The following is a 23,389-nucleotide window of genomic DNA, read 5'->3' as shown; positions in this document are numbered from 1 at the left end:
TTCCAAATGTTATAAGTTAACACAATTATGATGATGTTTGAAATGCCATGTTGTAACATTTTACTTTTACGATATTTGACGTTTTAAATATTAATCATACACCAAATCTCATCTCAAATACATACAATCTCACACCGAAAATGATGGTACTAAAGTTCTTTTAACTTTCACAATCGAATGGGGATGTATATAGAGGCAAGCCAATAAACGTGCATATCAGAATTGGAAACTAAATGACAGGTGGACACAAAGCGGCATCTGATGTTTTTCCTTCGAACACGTATCAAAAAATGTCACAGCCAGATACACAAGCTTCGTTAAATTGTATCGGATTGTTCGTGTTGTACCGCATTAAAACTCGACCAACAGCGTGGTATGAATATTTAATCAATACTATGTGTTTAACTGATCCTCTATCTATAACGAATAACTCAGACAACGGATCTATTCACATTTTGCATTTTATTACAAATAACAATGAAAGACAATGCAACAGTATTCGGATTTTCAATATTCCAGCCCCATAAAATACAGTCAACTAGGGCACACTGAATATTTTCACGAATCTAATATTTACCACGCTAATGCAGTATTTAAAAAACAATGTTGTCAGTAATTTGATTGAAAATCCCGGTTTGTTTACTAGGGATAGATTATATGCAAATGAATTGATATACCCGGTATGTGTTCTTATTTAAGCCTAATTTAAGGAACAGACTTATGCTGGTTTGTTTGCTCTGACTGAATTGTTTCTTAATTGAGACAAGTCAAACCCAAATCCAATTCTTGGTGAATGAAAAGCGCGGGGAGACAGAAATAAAAATAAGATATTAAAAAGTTTGTGCGGAAAAAGTTCGTTTACAGAAAAACAATCACAATATGTTACATATAAACTCATTTCCCGCAAATCATACATAATTTATAGAAATCGAGCGGCATTCCACGACACAAAACTACTTCTGTACACAACGATGCCGCTTCACCATGCCGTACGTGAGAGTGCACAAATAACACTCATTTCGATCGATATAGAGTAATTTCAACTTACCCCCGGAAAGGCGATTATTATCAGAGTAACTCTAGAAGTGACTCACTTAAAATTATGAAAAATGCATGATGGTGCTTATAAAATGGTGCGTGTGACAAATAAAGAAGACTACTGCGGGCATGTGGAAGGCATAATAAAAATATCATGTGGGAGAAGCAAAATTATATATTTTTATTATGTTCGATTCTGCTGTAATCGGTTGGCAATTTTCTTGGGGGTATTCGGCGCGGACATTAAAAAATCAAAACGAAAAAATGAATATTCAACAGATTCGACTTCGAAGTAATTTTTTCATCATCATCATACTGTATAATATTCGAGCTGCTGAAATCAATATATGTTATTCGTCAACCACCCACGAGTGAGCATTCCTCACGCCGTCAACCAATCCCAATGTTCTTCTCCGCGAGTTGTTATTAATTGATACTGCCAAGCTTTCGTCAATAGCTGGAATTAAATGCACATGGTTACCTGAACCCGGCGATCCTTGCAAATAAAACGCTCGATGGTCGTCAATTGGTGCGTTCGAGTCAACTTCTATGGAAGCTGGGTGATTATTATTAGGCCTAAATGCAATTCTCCTTCGGTGAGGATTAACAGTTGCATATTTCCATTCACTCCCATCCTCGAATCCAAAAACAAACACTCTTCTTCCGGTCATACTTCCGGTTATGATCCAATAATGGAGTCCCGAATTTTCGCCAGTAACTGCATGAATTGGGCCTCCTTTTAGTCTCCATCCAAGACCAGTTTGCGGGTTACTAACTTTACAAGGAAAAGGACCACGTGCATTCGTGTGCTCTGTTTCCTTAACGATGGTTTGGCATACTGGCTCTTCTAAAGGGCATTTCGAAATGGACGGCTTTTGTACGAGCTGAACAATCCCGCGTGAAATTGAATGTACACATGAGCAACAACCATCCGGTGGTTGGTCTGAATTGTTTTCGTACAAAAAACTCTTCATACTTCTGCAATATTTGCACTGATCATCTGGAGAAATACTCTTACTTTGTTCATCCATAACGAGTCTGCTAAACAGATTTTTCATCGAGTCAATACGAGCGGGCGGCAATTTATTCTTCGGCTTTCGAATCGCAGCTTTTCCTATATCCATACCTGCTCTTTTTTCCCGTCGCCCGCATTTCGATGCGACGTACACGTGATGTACTTCAAATCGCGGCGGCTCGTCGCCGAATTTCTTCTCGTCGACACCACGAAAACAGGTGTCGTTTCCCTCGTTTTGGAAGTTCAATGACATGCTTCTTGTCAAAATCGTTCGCTGTTGGGGTGAAATGTTGCTTCTTCTAGGCGGCATAATTGAACAAGGTCGTAGGGTAAGTGAATAATTAATTTAATTTAACACGATTTTGACGTATCTCCCTGTAGAATGAAAGTATATGTTTGAGAGAGTTACGAAAGAATTACAACAAGGATGAGGTGAGAGATTTGTGAATCAAAGTATATCAAAGAACAAAAATGTACTTAAAGACACTCTAAAGTTATTCAAACACAATTTCTTCGCGACAAACTAGTAAGATATTTTCCTCCGTATGCGCTCTGAACTAGCGTTAGCATAAACTCGTCACATTGCAACGGTGGTTGTCTGTTTTATTTTCCGTAACATCCCACATAAGTTTGACTCGACAAAAAATTTTCTGGCTGTAAAGCTGATGATCCAAAGCAGTTAGTTTCCTTATACCTCAAAGTTTCAAGAATGCCAAGCTTAAGCCTGATCATTTTACAATTTATCACTGACTCAAATATAGAAACGAGCTTGTAACGTTCGATGAAGTGGTATCTACTTCCTCTTGTAACGTAGGTGGGATTTTCATAGCGAACAAAACACTAACACAGAACAAATTAGCAATCGTGGTGATCATGATTTGGTCTAGCATGTCTTGTGAAAAATTATGCTGTATCAACAGATCGATCGTAATGTATGTTTGAAGTATTCAAATATGGCTCAATTAAGGGCTACCAATATGTTTTAATTTACAACAATTATGTGACAAAAATTCTAAAGAATTTAGCTACAAGAGTTTCTGTCCATTTGATCTAATCGAATGGTCAAATTAGTTTGATTGGCCTAGGCCTATTGGGAATATTAAATAAACTTCACAAGATAGATAAGTTTAGATACTAAATACGTTCAGACAAGGTTGCACTACTTTCAAAATTTCTGAAATACTATTAATTTTAAAAACTAATTCAGGACGTTTTTATCACTTTAAAATCAAGATTCATAAATGAGTAAACCAGCTCGTGACGCAAGAACAAATTACTACAGATTATTACATTGTTATTCTCACCCACCTTGCTATTTTGCCATGAAATCACCATTACTCATCAGCTGAAGCATATTGAGAATTATATGTTAGTTGCTGTATAGATATGTTATTTTACAATGGTTTTGAATTGATTTATATCATCTTACGCCTGACGCGGCACAAAGTAAGATGAACATATGTGACTATTTTATGTCCTCTAAATACACTCTATGGCAATTACTGATCATGAATCGCCCAGGTATCACTAGAAATTGACAACGAGTAAGAACAGGATTTCAGATTCCTCATCGATTGCGTTGCGCAACCGGATGGCAAATTCAGTCATACTCCCTCCCACCTTTGAGCAAGATATCGAAATTATGTTGTCGTGCAAATATTTTCTGATGAGCTCATTGTATTATTATTAATATCCAAATATTCAACTTATTATAATGAAATCCAGCATTTCTTGGGCGTTGAACTAAATAAAAAGTTCGACAGCAGAAAGTTGAATATAGGCTACCATGGCTTTTCATACACCGCTTTGAATTTGCAGAAGTTGTTTAAAAATGAGCAAAACGAAACGATGGGTTCATATACTCTTAATTTATACGTTGTATTACCAGTATCGCATAAACATTAAGCACAGCATCTCACATGGCACTTATGAATACTTATCAAGATAGTATCGGGTATATATCATTGGATTATCTTCCAGAGCCTCGATATAAGTTCAAATGAACAATAACGATAAAATAAATATGTTCTTATATCTCATCCTAATTGAAAACCAGGTATATAATATATTGTACCGCTACATTCTAACTTCTGGACTTGTATATTTCTATTTTCAGCTCCACTGATCATGTTCAAAGAAATTGGTGCAGAATTTGCGAGTCCGTACTAAAACGCCTATTACTCGTTCAATATAGAAATAGATAGTTGTTACTCTAATCACTCATCAGTTGTTCTAATTTCCGTTGTCTTTTGTGAGCCATGGCGTCACCGGTGAAGAATAAAGGGAGAACTTCCTATGAACCGATTGTATCTTGTACCCGTGCAGTATTAAAGGTGTATATGTATAGGTATATATGTATATTGAACAAAATTGAACTGAATTGAACAAAAAAAATTAATTGCGTACACGTTCACCAATTATGAATCCGACAATATCAAACCACTTATTTTGGAATTTAGATGGATAACGCACTTGGCCCTGCCATCAGCAATTTATAATAATTTCACATTACAAGGATTGTATAATATACGCCTAAACGCCACCTTAATTGCGTGCTAAAGCTCATTATCTCGAAATGTTCAGAATTTCGAACAACAATTCCTGGGGTTACTGTATATGACCTAACTGTGCGCAAATTATTAAAGTTTTTTTTTCCAAATCCCATGCCCACTGCCTCATCCTCTGCAATAAATTGGATTCCGGGCCTTTCAGGAATATAAGCTTCTTGTATTGCATATTGTTATAGTGAAAGTTTGAAAAATTACCCGTGTTTAAATAAATATATATGGCCGCATTCACCGTCCTATAAATCAAGCATTGATTATTAGCAAATTGATGGTTTACATTTGGTGGAGGTGGTGATTTAATTTTTGTTTTGTCCGCAAACCCCAGTGGGCGAGGATATTTTCATTATAGAACATTCAAACTCACTGTTTGAACCCAATGTTTACAAGCTAACGTTGAATTCGGGGCTTTTGTGAATGCGGTTGGGAAAGTATGAGGCTCACGTCGCGGTCGAGTGAGATTGAATACGGAAATATTTATGTATTTAACGCTAAGTTACGCTAGCGCTGTGTAATAACTTGAGGGGGAAGCTGATAAGGGCAGTTTGTAATATAAATTTGTAAGGTAAAATGAACGTAGGCGTTTGTTAATTTCAGGTAGAAGGCGAGTATTACCGATTAGTATTCCCGGGAAAATTCAGGAAATAATAAACCTAAGCAAACTAAATATGTGAGTCCTGGATATTTTAGAATGCCGTTGATTGGAGGCATGACAAATGAATGTTTTGGGAACTATGAATGGTGTATGTAATGTTTTCGGAATAGTTCATAAAATTCTGTTCAAACCATGAAATTAGAATGACACTTCATGATATTTGCAAGGCGCGTATTGCATATAGGGAATAAACAACTTTTTTCCACATTAAATAATATTATTTTGTTCGGTTTATTTTTGTAGTCAATATGGCGAATCCACTGAGGCATACTGTTTATAGCACATTCGATGCTACTTTCAAACGGCTAGTTTCCTCTGCTTACTTATGCCCGAGAAGTTATCGTTGTTGAAATTCGCTTCATATATTTCGAGTTCGAGTGCGGTGTTCAGATTTGAGGAATTGTTTAATGAAATTCCTTCCATTAACATTAATAGCAATATTTTTACCATTTTGGGTGCAGAAATCGGAAGCCAAACCCAAAGTCTCTTCTATATGCTAGATAGTATGGATGTAGTATTACGTCTTGTGAGTGTTCGCGATGGTCAGTAGTTGAGTTTTGGTCAAAACTATGTATGCGTTACAGACTCACGGGTTAGAGATCACTTGTTAATACATCATACACAAGACACCATCCTTTGAGTTTGATAAATTGGTTAGACAAGCTAGTAACTTTTTATAGGCCTACGGTCTCAATTATTTCCGTCCAGAACCCCGAAGGGCCGGAAATTTTCCAGTTGCCGTACCTATTTACGACGCTCTGGATAAGATGACTCCAACACGACATCTTTAGGCGCTCCAGAAGTATGTGTACCAATATGAAGGTAACTAATTTTGTTCGCCTAGTTTACATCAAGTTGTGTAAAGGGACTGAAACATATGGGCAGGGGGCATATTCACTTGGCTAACACAGACAGTCCCCCAGACTCGTAATAGAACTAAAATAAGGAAGCCAAACCCAAAGTCTCTTCTATATGCTAGATAGTATGGATGTAGTATTACGTCTTGTGAGTGTTCGCGATGGTCAGTAGTTGAGTTTTGGTCAAAACTATGTATGCGTTACAGACTCACGGGTTAGAGATCACTTGTTAATACATCATACACAAGACACCATCCTTTGAGTTTGATAAATTGGTTAGACAAGCTAGTAACTTTTTATAGGCCTACGGTCTCAATTATTTCCGTCCAGAACCCCGAAGGGCCGGAAATTTTCCAGTTGCCGTACCTATTTACGACGCTCTGGATAAGATGACTCCAACACGACATCTTTAGGCGCTCCAGAAGTATGTGTACCAATATGAAGGTAACTAATTTTGTTCGCCTAGTTTACATCAAGTTGTGTAAAGGGACTGAAACATATGGGCAGGGGGCATATTCACTTGGCTAACACAGACAGTCCCCCGGACTCGTAATAGAACTAAAATAAGGAAGATCGGAATAAAATTATGGTCTAATACTAACCTGGTACACATACTACGGGAGTACCCATCTTAACCTGCGATGCCAACATAGTTATTCCCACCTCCCTAACCACTACACCCGTGAACGTAATAATTACTTATTACGATTATTTACTTATTATTGATTATTACTTATCGATCTTAAAATCGGTAAGTATATTGATAGGTATTTGTCTGTATGTATGTATGTATGTCTGTTAGATGCACGCGATATCTCACGAAAGCGAGATTGAATCTGCTCCAGATTTTGCATGTGCATTCATCTTATCTCGGACCAGAAGCCTATTGATTTTGGGCGAATTATGTCGTATAATTAGCGAGTTATCAATCAATTATTGATATAGTGATCTAGATTTTTGTAAAGCGAGAGAATTTTGAAACCCGCCGAGTGTGTGTGTGCGATGCGCAGTGCGCAAGTTACAAGAGCGGATGAATCGAAACTACAGTTTCTGTTTTGGGGGATCCCCTAACTATCGATCGATAAGTCTTCGGTTTCCAACCGACATTCTCGTTACTTATCGATTTTAATCGGTAAGTATGTTGATAGGTGTTTGTCTGTTAGATGCACGCGATATCTCACGAAAGCGAGATTGAATCTGCTCCAGATTTTGCATGTACATTCATCATATGTCGGACCAGAAGCCTATTGATTTTGAATGAATTATGTCGTATAATTAGCGAGTTATTAATTAATTAGTGATGGGACACAAGGTGTCACTATGGAGTAAGAGCGCTGTTTTGGGGATCCCCTAACTTTCGATCGATAAGTCTTCGGTCTCTGACCGATATTCTCGTCATCAACTCGGTGGTTTTCGGGTTTCAAATTTTGTTATCCAAAATTTCCTGTGGGTGGGGTTATTTCGATTATGGCTTAACGAAACGCCTACTCATGTTTACATCTGAACCTTAACTTTTGAAGTTCGGAATTTCCTAAATGCGGTTGGCAAAAAATCACGGTCTAGTGAACTTGAATATAGATATATTTATGTATCTAACACTAAGATAAACTTGCGCGACAACCCTCCATCTATTGCATTTACTGAATATTGATAGAATATGGACAGCCGAACAAGGATAATTTTTACAGTAGTATCGCGCTGTGAAAATCAACGCAGGTCTATGTTGATTTCAAAGATAAAGGCTTGTATTACTAGTTAGTCTCCGCGGAATAATCAGCAAAGAAAAGGCTACGTAAACGGAATAGTTCGGATATTAAAAAATTGCTGTTGTTGATCGTAGATGTGACATGTTTTCCGAGCAGGGATTATGTAATGAACTTTATGGGATTCAGTTTCAACCGTAAAATCAGAATGGCACTATTTTTTTGCTATCGTGTTTTGTGGCATTTGCAAATGTATTCACTTAGTTTTATTTAAGAGTTATTAACGGACAAACGGTCTGCGAATGAAGCTAATGATATTTATTGTACTTCCTCAGCGCGTCAAGATACAATTCTACTACATACCGTCCGTTTAGCGAGTACAGTACTGAAGAGCACGATGGGGCTTCTGTGAAATGGCATGACTTGAATATTGTATCCCATTTCGCTCACTGTCTTATCTTGTTACGTCACTCTATCCGGTCGATTTAATTTTCTCTCCCATGGGTATGTTACGATGTCATAGACTAGCGAGGACACGATACCGCGGTATCGACCCAGGGGAAATTTAACAGTACTTACGACCGGGCGAACATCAAAAGCATCTGACCGAAATCGACACCGACGCGTCGTTCGCATAGTTTTATATTTGGGGTTCAAACACAGGTATATGATGAATAGGTTTAATTAAATACAGGATAAGGCGATAATAATGGAACTTTTGTTTGTCAAAGTCCGTGATAAAATCTACTTCTTTTTCTTATACATAATATGATTTAGAAATTCACCGTGAACAAATATGCTTACTTTATAGTAATATATAAAATTAAGCAACAAATCAAACCATTCATGACTTGCCGAGGTATTTCGCACGTTGCTCTTGCCGTTGATTCTCTCCAATATTTGAATATTCTAATGCAAAAGACTGAGGTATGAAGCCAATAAAACAGAGGTGTAACAATCGGTATTACTATCCAACAACAAAGCCGAATTATATATGGACACGTTTGAGACTAAAAACTGCAGTTAGAAAGATCATTGCGGAAAATAGAGTGAAAAAAACATCAGAACAATTTCAGAAACTTGACATTTCACAACGAAATTCAGGTTGGACCGAAGACGACATACGCAAAGAAATCTTGGCGCGGTATTTATATCGAGATGAGTTGCATTGTGTGTTGAAATCTGATAAGACTGAGGTCAGTCGTATTAGAGGAATATCGCCAAAACCTCGTAAACGACTTAAGTCTCGAAAAATAAAGCAACAAAAGGTCGATCCGGTGCAGTCTGCAACAACAGTAAGCGAGTCAGTATCATGTACAGTGTTAAACGAAATGGATGGTACAACGTGGTCCGCTGATGGCAAATTTATCAAAGCTGTTGTCGGTGGTGCTAATGACGGCTTGTACTTGTGGACCTTAGCGGAAAACATGGGAGATAGTCAAGCCTTTGTATTTGGATACCGTGAAGATTCTTCGTGGAAGTACATAACACCAGTTGGGCCACGGCAAACTTTGCGGTTTATGCCCAACGATATATCCCCATTGGACATAAAACCAATTCAAGATGATCCCCGAACTTTTTATGGAAGAACAGATAGTCGTAGAGGTTCAGAAGGAATAATGCTTGTGTCAGCAAAATTTGAAAATATGGCAGTAGATGTCGGAAGTGGAAGTAAGTTGGTGTTAACGGACATAAATAATATGAATAATGTACCAACGTGGACAATAAGAGAAACGTGATTATGATTGATGTTGTTTTGAACTACTTTAAAGTTTGTAAAGATGCTTTTTCACAACGTGACGTTGGATATCGTGTAATCAATCTAATTGCATTCTTGTGTACTTATACCATAGCATAGTAAAAGGATTGGCATAATAACGAGAAATTGTTGATTGTACATATTTGACATTCCTGGTTCAGTCCCAAGTAATTGGGCGAATACGCTTGCGCAGATACTGTTGTAGCATAGCCTACTGCCCGTGTATTTTAACACAAAATGCCCATCTCGTTGTGAAACTTACTATTTCATCAGCAAAGAAAGTCAAGTGCTGATCTAAGGTGGGTAAATCCGATACCAGGAATTGTATGCCAATACTATCAGGTTTTTGTTACCTGAACGACCATGTCGCCCGTACTAAGGTCCAATCCAATGTGTACTCAACTGTCCATTGGTGTACATGACAATTTCTGCGCAAACCAAAATACAGTATTGAATTTTACTCAGCTGCAAGCACCATAATATGTTCATATATAATCGACTGTTTATGGATGTACATGAAAAATTCTGCGCAAATCAAAATACAGTATTGAATTTACTCAGCTACAAGCACTATAATATTTTTAACTAGAATACACACATGTACAGAAGTTACCCTGCGTTACATTTCGATTGGACGGACTTTATTATTCCCAGTAAAATAATAACGGCATCAAAGATTATATATTTGCATTTGATGCGCAATTTTCTTCCTACACTCTGGTCGAATAGTGATAAAGTAAAGATTATTATAATCATTTATTTTTCAACTTTGTTTTACATATTATAACGATATGATTTTTACACATTTTCAAATGATTGTTACAATATATATATATGTGTAAGCTATTAATCACATATTCTTATTGCTGATTTCGTCCGGAGGTTAGAATATTCTGAAACATGCAAATACTGCCATAACAGAGAGGTCGGTTGAGAAGAGCGGAATATACGAAGGACTTGGGGAGGGTAGAACGCTTTGGTAACTGTGAGCTCAGCACGGTACCAATCAATCTCATAAATCTGCCTAATAAAGACGCATTCTGTACAGTGGCGCACCCACGATCTCTTTGGTAGGAAACCAGTGTTGAAAAAAGATGATGCCATCGACATTTACTTTTGTACACTTCAAGTAGTTTATACCGTGTGCTTTAATAGGCATTATAGCAATAATGAATAAGTAAATAATATATATTAGTAAATCTGCAGCAGATATAAAGCAAAATGTCTCCCATAAACGACTAGATTCTTCCCCGGTTGGGGAATGTTACTTACTACAGCTAACTGAAATACAAAAATTGTCCTGTAAAAAGTTCATAATCAACTTTCTAAGAGACTTCAATCACGCCTGATTGCACTCCGATTCTCACCTCGCAAAATTTTGAAACCCAGTACCAAAAATGCATATTCTTCCGCGCCATGTTAAATTAAAGATGCCAGCCTTTCAGACAATTAATTTGTACGCCAATGCAATTCTATTTGGCACAACAACAATGCACGACAAAACGCGAGACATAAAGACAAGTGACCCAAGCTTGGTTGCTAGCGGCCACAATTGAAACCGCGAATATCATTTTGATTCGAAATCATGGGTCACAGATGACTTATTACTTATCGATCTTAAGATCGGTAAGTATATTGATAGGTATTTGTCTGTATGTATGTCTGTCTGTCTGTGTGTCTGTTAGATGCACGCGATATCTCACGAAGGCGTGGTTGAATCTGCTCCAGATTTTGCATGTGCATTCATCATATCTCGGACCAGAAGCCTATTGATTTTGGATGAATTATGTCGTATAATTAGCGAGTTATTAATTAATTAGTGATGAAGAGATCTGGATTTTCACAAATCGAGAGATTTTCGAGACGCGCTGAATGTGTGTGTGCGTATCAGATGCGCAAGTTTTCACGCTAGTGAGTCAGAGCGAAGGATACACACCGCTAGATCGTATCTCGTGATTAATCTTTGAGCCTTGTCCATATCTCTCTTGTAACTTTGACGTCGTCGCGATGCCGGTTTTCTTCGAGAAATTTTCCACACTATTGAGTCAGAGCGAAGGATACACGCCGCGAGATCGTATCTCGTTACTTATATATACTCCTTAAAGTTTAAGCAATGTCCATATCCCAAAATCAGGTTCGGGGTTGCAGAATTCCTCACCAAAATATCGCTAGGCTGTGTTTGAATAGCCGTCGCAACCTGGGTTAGCGCCGTTGTATTTGACACAAACTATAGGATTGGTAAATACAGAAATAGGCTATTGGCTGGAAACTAATCGAAACAATCCAGTTCGGATTTGCAGAATTCTTCATAAAAGTATTTCCTCGAGTAGTATTTCGACGACATGGGGAGTTGGCTATTGTTTCCTACATTTCTGATATTGGCTGAAAACTAATCAAAACAATCCAGCCCGGGTTTGCAGAATTTTTCGAATCGAAACCGTAGTTTCTGTTTTGGGGGATCCCCTAACTTTCGATCGATAAGTCTTCGGTCTCTGACCGATATTCTCGTTTACATAGTTAACGATTTTCAGGAAATTAAGGAGATAAATGAAACTAAAAGCTCAGTCAAAACTCTCTAGTTCTGCGCAAGATTTATTTTTTTATTTTTTGGGACATTCCCCCATTGAATCTTTCAGTGTTTGTAGCAATTCAGCTTAAATGACTTTACAAATTTAAAAAAAACATTGATTAACAATAAGTTGGCAATTGAACAGCTTCCTGACACTTACGTATGCCAATGTTATATATAACTAACATAAGTTTCGGTTATGCTTCACAAATGTTCTGGTTGGTCTTCACTCTTCACAAATGAAAACATTACCGCGATGAAAACGTTTGCTAAAGTTTAGGTTAGATGGATCGCAATATTCAAATAGCATGGATATATAACATGTCTTTACCCAAGTGTGCTGTGGTACCTTAGCGTTGTTTTACACAACCTCATAATTATTAAATTATACACTAAAACAGAAACAATACCCTTATCACAAAGACAACATAAAACACAAAACATCCACGTACTGTCACAACACAGAGAAACATATTCAATTCTGATAAATTAACATCCATATATCGACAGCAACGGTTTCACAGTTTTGTCCAGTTTAAAAATTTGAACCGATAATTTTTTTGTAAAATAAAATTTGAAGCCATTAAAGAGAATGATCTTGTTAATATGGTATGGACACAATTCTAATATAATAGTAGTATGAATTTACTTATCTTCACATGGGTCAGATACAGGGAGACACAAACAACATTTATAATTGCACACACGAGACATAGGCTTATAGAGTCATAGTATAGCCGCTATTAGAGCTAAGATCTGAGCCCGGGTCGGGCCTGAAATGTCAATCATTACGTTCGGGTCGAGTCGGGCTTCTCTATCCCTGACTTTTTTTAATGAGGCGTTTTGGCCACGAGAGACCGTGGTCTGCAAAAACGGAAGTTGCCTCATTAACACGACACATACTGTACTAAAAGTCTTGCAATGAAAATTCAAAGAACTCCATAATTTTAAATAAAATATGAAATTTCGGGTTTTGCTTCGGGCTCGGCCCCGCAAATCCAGTTAATTAGTCGGGCGCGGGTCGGGTTCAATACGGACATCCTAAAGTATGCGCACCAAGATGGCGCACAACCTAAACTCAGGTTGCGTACCAGGTTAGGGTTCAGGTATGTTAGTCGTTGGGTTCAGATTATGCGACATCTTGGTGCGCATACTTCAGGAGTACCTTTAATACCCACGGGACTGGGTCGGGCCGGGCTGGAATTTGTGGGCTCGATCTTACCACTAGCCGCTATAGTATGTACTGTAAAAACGGTCATGCCGGATCAAGCCATCCCGTTGAACTTTTACCTTTTTCTCATTTTAGCTGTACCTGAACCGAATAATAAATTTCCACAATTTTAAAACAGTCATCATATCAATTAGTGTCATACCGGTAGTGCGAAAGATCAAATAGATTGAAACAAAATGAGGAATAACTCAAATAAATGTGTACAATAAAAACAAACTGAACGAGTTTTCCGAGCTAGGCTAATTCGTCAGCGGTTTTTTGTTTCTAACGGCACCATACCTCTTATTGCATTCACTGGGTGTATTTTGAACAAATGCTTTCCATTATTTGTGCGTCTATTACATCCCGGGATGCTGCAGTATTTTTTCAACACTTTGGCCGTAATTATTATCAATATTGTATACTCAATAACAGTGGCGGCGCGGGGTCATTTTGACAACCGGGGCAAGCTACTGCGGGACCAAGTCACCCCCATCTACGGGGACAGGATGAGCGCTGTGAGTTCTCCCATCATTTTATGAGTATAAAAACCATTCCATCGGTAACAACTAACAACCAATCGGCAAAAGCGACAATTTTTAACGATAAGAAAGTGTCTTTAAAACCGGTCCAAGTCAAGGGATTATTAAATATAGACAGTTTATTTTGAAACCTCTTTCAAAAGGAAAGGCAATATTTACCCAGATAAATACAATGACATATTAACAGAAACTTCGGGAAAGCAGACAAAACCTGTAATAAGGTTTAAAACGTTACTATGAAGAAAGGAAACATAATGCAAAGATAAGGACATGCGTCGCTCACTCATAGATATATATGCTGCTAGACTTCTACTGCTTGAACATATATGCAACACGCCGCGATTTCTTGGAAGCAAAATGCTCAATACCGCGCTGATTAAAGTCATGCATCCCAGAAATAACGTCTCTGTGAATGGATAAAACAGCCAAGGAATTTAATCTATCTTGCTTCATTGTGTTTCTGAGATACGTTTTAATACGCTTCGGCGTGCTGAATGTTCGCTCTACGTCGGCGGAAGAAATAGGCGTCGTCAAAATGATGTCCAGAAATTTTGCAGACGCCGCAAAGGTAGTTACTAGAGTGTTATCTATAAGGAACCCATAGAGCGCTCAAGTTGATGTGATGTTCAAAAAAGTTTGATTGGTGTATATACATCGCAATTCATTTTCCAATTTACCCACGTTTATCATGGGGTAAAATTTGGAGACAGTAGCCAACAAATGGATGGGAAATTGACGTGCAAATTTTGAAAAATTTTTTGGGTTCATCAAAGAGAACGCGGCAAGGTGTTCACTGCGCAGACGATCGCCTATTTGATTCACCAGAATGTCACAGCATTCCTTTGCAGACAAAATCAAACGCTGCGTTGTTTGCCCGCGGCGTAAAGAAGCACTCCATGTGTCGTCGTATTTTATTGTTCCCCGGATACGAGATACAGCATCGCAGAAGTCTGAAATACACGACTGCACAGACGCTCCATCCATTAGCCTTGACTGCAATGCGCCGTATAATACATCCACGTGATAGAATATTGTGGAGAAAAAATAAAAACTAATCATCTTCTAGCAGATGCTTTAGACCTGCCGCCTCCCTCACGGAGCGTTCGTCCCAAACCGGAGAGCTCTGAATGCCATTGAAACACTCAATGAGCTCAGAACTAATTTCGGACACGCCCTGCACCACGCGTGATTGGAAGTTCCAACGTGTTGGTGCACAAGCTGGGAGACGGCGGCTACATATCTGGCGAAGGAGGTCAGAGCGCTTCGGCGAAACGGAAAAAAATGAAGAAAACCCCGAAACATTTGCAAAAAATATACGGACGAGAGGGGTATCAAGACACATATTTTTAATAACGAGGTTAAATTGGTGTGCATAACAATGTAAAAAATGCGCATGAGGAAAATCTTTTTTTATATAAACTTGAACACCATGTTTCGACCCATTCATGACTGCCGCGCCGGCAGTCAACTTTGAGCTATCAATTTTGACTTCGCGTTGTAAGGCTGTAACACTTCTTTTAGTACAGCCGATATCCCGCAAGCCGTGCGATCAACGATTGGTACAAAGCTGTGAAATCTCTCGGTAGGTTTACCATCTTTCACAAACCGAAAAATCACAGCCAGTTGGGAAACGCACGTGATGTCAGTTGTCTCGTCAGACTGAATCGAAAGGAACTGGCAATTCTCAATTTCCAGAGCCAAATGTTGTAAATAAATTTTATACATTGAGTCGAGCAAATCATTTTGGATATCCTTAGATCTCCCTTTCGAAACAGTTGCGGCATCAAGATGATCTCTCAATACTGTATCTAGGGATGCGGTGTATTCCACCATATCCAAAAATACCCCTCTATTAGAAGAGCCAGCCCGTTCATCGTGCCCACGGAGGGACAGCTCGTGATAACCAATGAACTTCAAATCATCTATCAATCGACCGAGAACATGGCGGTTTTTCTCGACGTTTTGGTTGTGCCGACAAATAGAAACAGCGCGTCCTTCATCCAACTGTGCTGCAATATTAACATTTCCGAATGTTCGGTATTTTACTACATTGTCCAGATGCTCCATAGAAGATTGATGATCCCTGGCACGCTCGGAAAGATGTTTAAGATCTCTAAAACCAAATTTACACCAACGTGAGTCACGGGCGGTAGCAAAAAGGTGGCAATAAAAACAAAAAAGTGCACTTTTGTCCTCGCTGTAACACAACCATTCGTGTTTTTTATACCAAGTTTCTGCGCAGAATGTACGCCGACGCTTTCCTCCGTCATGGGATTGTTCCAGTGAACAAGTATTTGGTTGATAAGGCCCAAGACGTTGTACCTCTAATTTTTGTTCCAGCGGCAGCTGCGAAAACGGAGTGCGAAGTAGTGCACCAACCTTATTCATTATGAGGTCTAGGGCTAAGAAATGCGAAGCCGGAAAGAAGTGAGGAGCACAAAAGGAATGTGGAAAATCGAAAGCAAATGGCCTAAAGGGGTCTAACTGATTCAAATAGCGAAACAAGCGACAAAAACGAAGGCGAGGAAACTATCAACTCTTCAAGCAACTGTAGCGTACCGGCAATGTATGAAATAATTATCCAGGTTCAGAATATCTTCTAATATGATCTGACGTCAAGTTTTCTCTCAATAGTCCAAGTCTTTATGCTATTTTATGTCATTTATTAACAACTCGAACAGTAAACGATCCAAAACAACCAAACACTCCCCAAAGGAACGAAAAGCATAAAATAAAAATAACAGATACCAGGCAGTAAAATGCAAGAAAGACCACATACACAACAAAAACACTGACCAACCGTGGAAACCAAGACAACTCTGAATAAAAAATCAAATGACCCCTAGAATCTGGTACAATGAACTAGCTACTGCAATTTGCAAAACAGGCCGAAAGTAACTTATGACAGGCATTTAAAAAGACTATGAACAATTCTATAGGTGCACAACATTTGAACAATACCGGTACTGATGAAAGCTAATTCCACGATAAAACTGAAAATACAACACTACGGTAAATGAACTGTAATGGCACTGTAGTGGTAAAAACAATAACATGGTCCCTACGTCAGCCCACTGTCCAGCACAAAACATCCGACAGTCACACAACACAGACAAACATCCCTGAAGACCAGAGGCATTCACACAGACATTCAAAACCCACCAATCTAACCGAAACACTCAGACGACTGCAAACTGTCACACACAGCATACACCAACAGACCACGCTGCCCAAGAGAACCGATCGACCGTGTCGCAGCGTCTAAACTGCTAGACTACCAAATATGGAAACGATATCACATGACGTCATTTAACAGGCAAAACAAGGGTCGTCACACAACCAACGAACGAGAAGGAATGCGTGAATATGTCAACACGTTGTTGTAAGAAACGTCGGCATTGTGTCGTGATAATTTCGGGGCTAGCCCCGATCGGCCCCGATGATTTAGTAAAAGAAACAGAAAACAAACGAGACAAACGCGGCGAGTGGAAGATAAAAGAGAGAATACGATATACAATGAGCAACCGGGGCAAAATCGGCGTCGCCCCGTCGACGTTCGGCGAAGGCTTTGCGAGCGAAAAATGAACCATGTCGGGAGAATATGGCTAGTGTAGACAGTCTGTGCAACCGATATTGAGGTATTTTTCGAATATTTTTTATTATACCAAAAAAACAACCGGGGCATTGCTCCGGTTGGCCCTATTGACGCGCCGCCACTGTATTTTATGTTATTTTAGAATAGTAATCTTTAATTTTAGTAATCCTAATTGTTATCTCGAATCAAACGTGAGTAACGGTGAGCACAATTAAATTATTATGACAAGACCTTTTAAATGCTAGCATCGGTCATGAATTGAATAATTTACGTAACAGAAATCTCGTTATCTGCTGAAAATTTTTTTTAAATTTACAGTGCCACTCTGGCAACGAACTCGTCAATGTCGATGAAACAAGTTTTTTTTTGTATTAGAACGAACAGCAAACTGTTTTGTGTTGGATTCTATATTTTCAGTAACCCATGTGCCTGGGGGACCCATCACAATGAAAAAATCACATACAATGCAATATCACCCAATTATTCGAAAAGCTATATACAAAATCTTTTGCAAATTTATTTTCTCACTACAGGAAAAACCTTTGAATATGTCTTATTTTTTGGCCCATAATATGATGGCTTATACGCCAGAATAAAATTAGGGTGATGCTTGACAATGTGTGGCCGTCACTCGACAACCTAATGTAGGCTACTTATAAAAACTCATACCGGTAGTAAAAATGCATCTCCTTTTACTATATACTCGGCTTCTGATTAGAGATGTACCGATACCACTTTTTTTCGCCGATACCAGCCAAAAAAGCTGATACCTATGTTCGAAAACGACCGATATTCCGATACTATGTAATTATTACCTCAAGTGTGCAAGACAGGCGGTTTAAAACAAGAGTCTTCGAGCATTATTAATAGTGCACATTATTTCGGACCAAAAAAGAGAAATATATATCACACACATTAAGAAGTAGATGTTTGGGATCCAAATGCATTATTTGATTCAGATGTATTGAGCACTGGCGCTAGGTGTTCAATTAGAAAACTAATAGGATTTGGCTGCTGTTGGTGGTGAAATAAATAAATGAAACTGATACATTGAGTTACGTGCACAGGATTTTGTGCCAATATAACCTCGTATTATATATTTTACACATCGGAACATCCACTAATATTCGATTGATATATTTCTTCATAATTACCATGTAATAATGGCAGCGAAAATACTCGAATTGATTAAGCCAGTTTGGCTGATAAATGGCTAGAAACAGGCCAGAATACGATTCCCTTTTCTACTAGCGGGGATGAGGTGGGGACCGTGCATGGCTCATATTTCACTATCAATCCAAGCAAAAAATAATTTCAAGATCAGTATTCTAACCAATTTTTTAAAACATTCTGGATCATATTGAGAAGCTAAATATATCGGAAATATCGGTCTAAATTGAGCCGATACCGGAAAATTGGCCGATATTGCCAATACATCTCTACTTCTGATCAGCTAATCATGCATATTGAAGAATGGACTTTTGGAATGTTTTAATGAAGAGTATTCTATCAGCAAATGGCGTTACATCTCATGCTGATTTCATTCGTTCTCCTGTGATGTTTGTTGACTTTAATGTCTTGGTTCTGATAATTCAATCTTCGACCTTTTATCATGCTATGGAAAGATTTTGCAGATAAAAATAGATTAGATTTAGAGGCCGGGAGCACCGATTATCCTAAAAAGATTGACAAACAAGTGCAGTGGTCAGTCAATCACGACGTAATATAAATTTTTCTTTTTTATTAAAATAATGAGTTAAATGCGATCAGAGCGGTGAAAATCTCAAAAGAATTGAAAATCTCAAGAAAATTTGGACGATTATACGAGATAAAAAATTTCGACGAAAATAAATACTTTGGCGTAAGCGAGTATTATTCAATAGACTGCTAAAAACGCAAAGTAAAAAAATTGGTACTGTTTTGAGTTCTACTGATAGGTTTTGACTTACTTTATCACCACTGCAGTTTTGGCACCGACTACGTGAGACTTGGAAATACAAAATTCCAGGAGTCAAAAATTTTCCAACCAGCTATAGTTTTCCACGCATTGTTTTCATTGATATCTACAAGATGTCAACGATTACTTTTTTCACTCAGACAATTTTCAGGCTTGACGGAAACGTTGATTTGTTTGTGGTTTTGCTGGGTACGCTGTTTCTCTTTTCATGTTTTTTTTTCGCGTAAAAATTTCAATCCAAAGACCGAAACCTTGTCGCGGTGAGGATAGGTTACGATTTACATATTTGTCCCGGGGGTGAGGTAAGACGGCTTAATGATATGGCGACCACTGTCAGATTTAGGCACACAGATGTTCCATGTCATACGCGTTTATTGTAAAACGGTTGACTGTAAATAAAATGAAATATTCAATAAACAATCACAATATGAGGGCGGAAAGAAAATGCATAACCAGAAGTTAATAGAAAATAAACTTACATATGATAACGCTCCAAAGGCCTAAATCGACAAGAAACTGACAGGAAACGTGAACGATAACGTTATTGGCATAAAAATAGCAACTAAATTTAGAAAGCAGTTAATAAGAATGAAATATAAAATACATGAACAATTAAAACAATAAATGACGACGATGGTCATATGGGGCCCCGGTTACGATACCCTCACCACAGTTCTACCTAACGAGACCAAATGCCACCCACACGCTAAGTCAATAAAGCGGATAATGCAAAACCACACCACTAACATCATAACAAGATTAAACAAGAACGTCCTACGACGCGTAAAGTCGAGATGCAAGAGCCACGCGTGACACGTCGGATGCAGTAAAGCCCGCGAAACTCGCGTCAAAACAGAAAAGCAATTATCGATAAAAATTAGCCGGTCGGAACGCAAGGAAGAACAGCGTTCAAAATATTATCAACTGAAAAGAAACTTCTATCGCCGACACAGCCGCCCCCAATAAACCTTCAAGGGGTTATTCATTTTCCAGGAGGCATAGTTTCGTCACCAGTCTGGTTATTTCCACACCTGCTGTTTTGACGGTAGTTACACACACACCCGGTTAAAAGTAACTCTTCCTAGTAACCAACGTCTTCTTGGCACGTCGTCATCTACAGCAATTACGGTATCATCTATCAATAAATTCCTCTCTTTTTTCCTCTTTGTTCGAGTCATCAGCATTGGTACATACGCTCGTCGCCAGCGCTTCCAGAAGCGATTCGAAATTGCTTCGGTTTGTCTTCATCTTCTCCGATGCGCTGTTGATCCAAAGGTGTATTTGGGCGTGAGGGGAGCTGGATCACGTACGTTGTCGCTAATAGAAGTTAAAGGACGACTGTTTATAATATCGGGCGCGGCTAATAAAGCACTTTGCAGCTCTAATTTGGGAACGGACATAGATTTCATCGGAGAAACAATTGATTTGGCCATCGACAAACTATAATTCACACTCTGACATTTCTTGGCACGCAAGTGAGCCACTGCGACGTAAGCTTGTTCAGACGCATCGCAAATCTCATAAATAGCGGTTTTCGAGGCGCCTAAATATTGTCTGGGCACATGGAAATTAGTCAATTGTTTTAATGATTCGGTCCACTCTTCCCGAGCATTCTTCCTGGGGTTATCTAAGTTTTTGTCCCATTTCAAATCATCTTTCCAGCATTCCCGAATAAGGAGTTTCGCAGTTAAAATAATAGGGGCTAAAATGTCGAAGGGATCAAAAACTGATGCGACCACGCTTAGCGCTCCTCTTTTTGTCACAGGTTTTGTCAACGAATTGTAAACAATGTAGAAATCGTCGTCATTAGTGTTCCAATGAAGTCCCAGCGCCTTAGAACTGGGCACATAATTAAAATCTGATTCAACGTCAGGATTACGACAATCCCCTGTGTTAAATTTCGACCATAATGTTTTGAAATTTGAAAGCCATTTTTTCAATCGAAAACCCCTGCTTGCTAATATATTAGAAACTTCTTGAGCGTCGGAAAAAGCGTCACCATTACATTCTGATGAAAGCAAATCGTCTACGTAGCAACCCCTAAAAACCGTTTCTACTGCTTCCATTGAAAATTGCCCGGTGTTATCAAGCGCGGTTTTTGCAACGTATAGCGAGTCGACCACACCAAATATTCTCACTAGAAATTGATACACATCAGGCGGGGTTGTCGATCTCAGATTTCCTTGCAAGAAAGATCTGACTGAATCCGTGTCCGACTGTGGTAGACGCACCATGTGATACATGGCTTCAATATCAGCATAACTCCAATCAGACTCTTAATGAGATCAGGTCCCGAATATATCTGATTATTCAAACCGATTCCACAATATGTATCCGCGGCGTCAAAAACTATTCGTATCTTGCCAGGTTTATTTGGATTCTCAACTCCATGATGAGGAAGATACCAAGTTCGAGGACCCAAAGTATCACGTTCTTTAACAGTCAGCTTTCGCACCCAATCACGTTCGATGTTTTTCCTCATAGAGGTGCCGTACATGTCTCTCAGACCGTCATTTTCCAACAGTCGTTTTTTCGGATTCCTACATCTCGTACGGGCAATAAGACTGTTCTCCAACATAATGGAAATATCGCGACGCCACCGAAAGCCGACTTTATAATGCCCATCAACAATAGACGTTTTAGCTCTATTCACATTCGCAGCCACGCGATCTTCCACAGATTCGGCGCGCTTCGTGTTGTAGCTCATTACCATCGCTTCCGTACTCGAAAATTGCTTAACTTGGTCTTGCAAGATATTGTAATCATCGTGTAATAAATGACAATTAGCATGAATTAAATCGTCTCCACAAGCGCGTTTGTTTGCGCCTAGCAAAGTCCATCCGAGTGGTGTTCTTATTGCAATCGGTTCATCGTCTCCCCCTACACGTCCTTCAAGTTGAAAGTGGGCAAATGGAAGGTCCGCACCTATGAGCAACATAACTTTGTTTTCTCTAGTGTCAGGAAGTGATAATCCACGTAAATGATGGAAGGATTCAAAATCTTTATGACTTCTTTCAGGGTGGGGAATTCTGGTGCCGCATACGAAAACTGACTTTAGATGTAGTTCTTTGCCGTCGGGATTCAATTTGTCACGCACAAAAAGTTCGACCGCTTCCGAGTCATGCAAGGCCCCAGTTCCTCCGAGGGTGGTTAACATGAGCCTTTTACGACGTCCACGCAAATCCAACTTAGTTTTGAGTTTGGGATGGATGAGAGAGACCTGACTTGCCGAATCAAGCAAAGCAACTGTATATTCGGAGCGTCCATTAGCTCCTCTAACCAGAACAGGCAGCAACTGAAATTGAACTCTAGTTGTTACCGACACCGCATTGTTTATACCCTGTCGGTTTATTGGTCTTGTGACGCTTTCAAACATGCGAATTCCATGAATACATTTGTGATGTTTCCCATTGCATATACTACACTCGACATCACATCTACACATAAATGCACGATGGCCCGGTTCAAGACATTTAAAGCAAAGTCTGTAATCTACAACAAAGTTACGTTTTACATAATCGGTCGCACCGAAAAACGTCTCACAACTTCTCAAAGAATGGCGAGCATTGCAGAATTGACAACGTGATGCGTCACTATATGACGTATTATCGGATTCCAAGTTTGATAACGTTGAAAATGGAGTCGGAAATCGGCGACGAGCGCTTCTGGGCATCTCGTGGTCAGTTAAATCAGTTCTATTGATCACATTGCAAGTAACATCTGGAGAAAAAGGATTGGCGATTTCTTCAGTTCTTTCCCACAACCATTGCTCAAAGTCAATTAATGTCGGATTAGAGTTTTTGTGAATAAAACCTACAACAAATTTATTCCAACTCGAGTTCAGTTCTTAAGAAATCCTGCTTGAAACCCTCCTTACATTCTCGACGCTACTGATGTCAGCCAAATAACACATCTTTTTGAGATT

The 23,389-nt window shown here is 38.9% G+C and overlaps 2 protein-coding genes across 2 annotated transcripts; both read right to left on the bottom strand.

Moving 5' to 3' along the window:
• Positions 1 to 443: 443 nt before the first annotated feature.
• LOC144425170 (uncharacterized) lies at positions 444 to 2,449 on the bottom strand. The gene has a single exon (XM_078114598.1). The coding sequence runs from the start codon at positions 2,361 to 2,363 to the stop codon at positions 1,389 to 1,391; it is 975 nt and encodes a 324-aa protein (XP_077970724.1). The 5' UTR covers positions 2,364 to 2,449; the 3' UTR covers positions 444 to 1,388.
• Positions 2,450 to 21,637: 19,188 nt separating this feature from the next.
• On the bottom strand, positions 21,638 to 23,137 carry LOC120337233 (uncharacterized). Its single transcript, XM_039404961.2, has one exon. It carries the CDS (start codon positions 23,135 to 23,137, stop codon positions 21,638 to 21,640), a length of 1,500 nt encoding a protein of 499 aa, XP_039260895.2.
• Positions 23,138 to 23,389: the final 252 nt, after the last annotated feature.

This window comes from Styela clava, chromosome 1, assembly GCF_964204865.1.
Source record: "Styela clava chromosome 1, kaStyClav1.hap1.2, whole genome shotgun sequence".
NCBI classification, from domain to species: Eukaryota; Metazoa; Chordata; class Ascidiacea; order Stolidobranchia; family Styelidae; genus Styela; species Styela clava.
Note: the sequence above shows the minus strand (reverse complement) of the source record. Positions and strands in the feature narration are given on the sequence as shown.

Coding starts and splice junctions, on each gene's coding strand:
- LOC144425170 (XM_078114598.1), bottom strand. CDS start 2,363: ATGCCGCCTAGAAGAAGCAACATTTCACCCCAACAGCGAACGATTTTG.
- LOC120337233 (XM_039404961.2), bottom strand. CDS start 23,137: ATGCCCAGAAGCGCTCGTCGCCGATTTCCGACTCCATTTTCAACGTTA.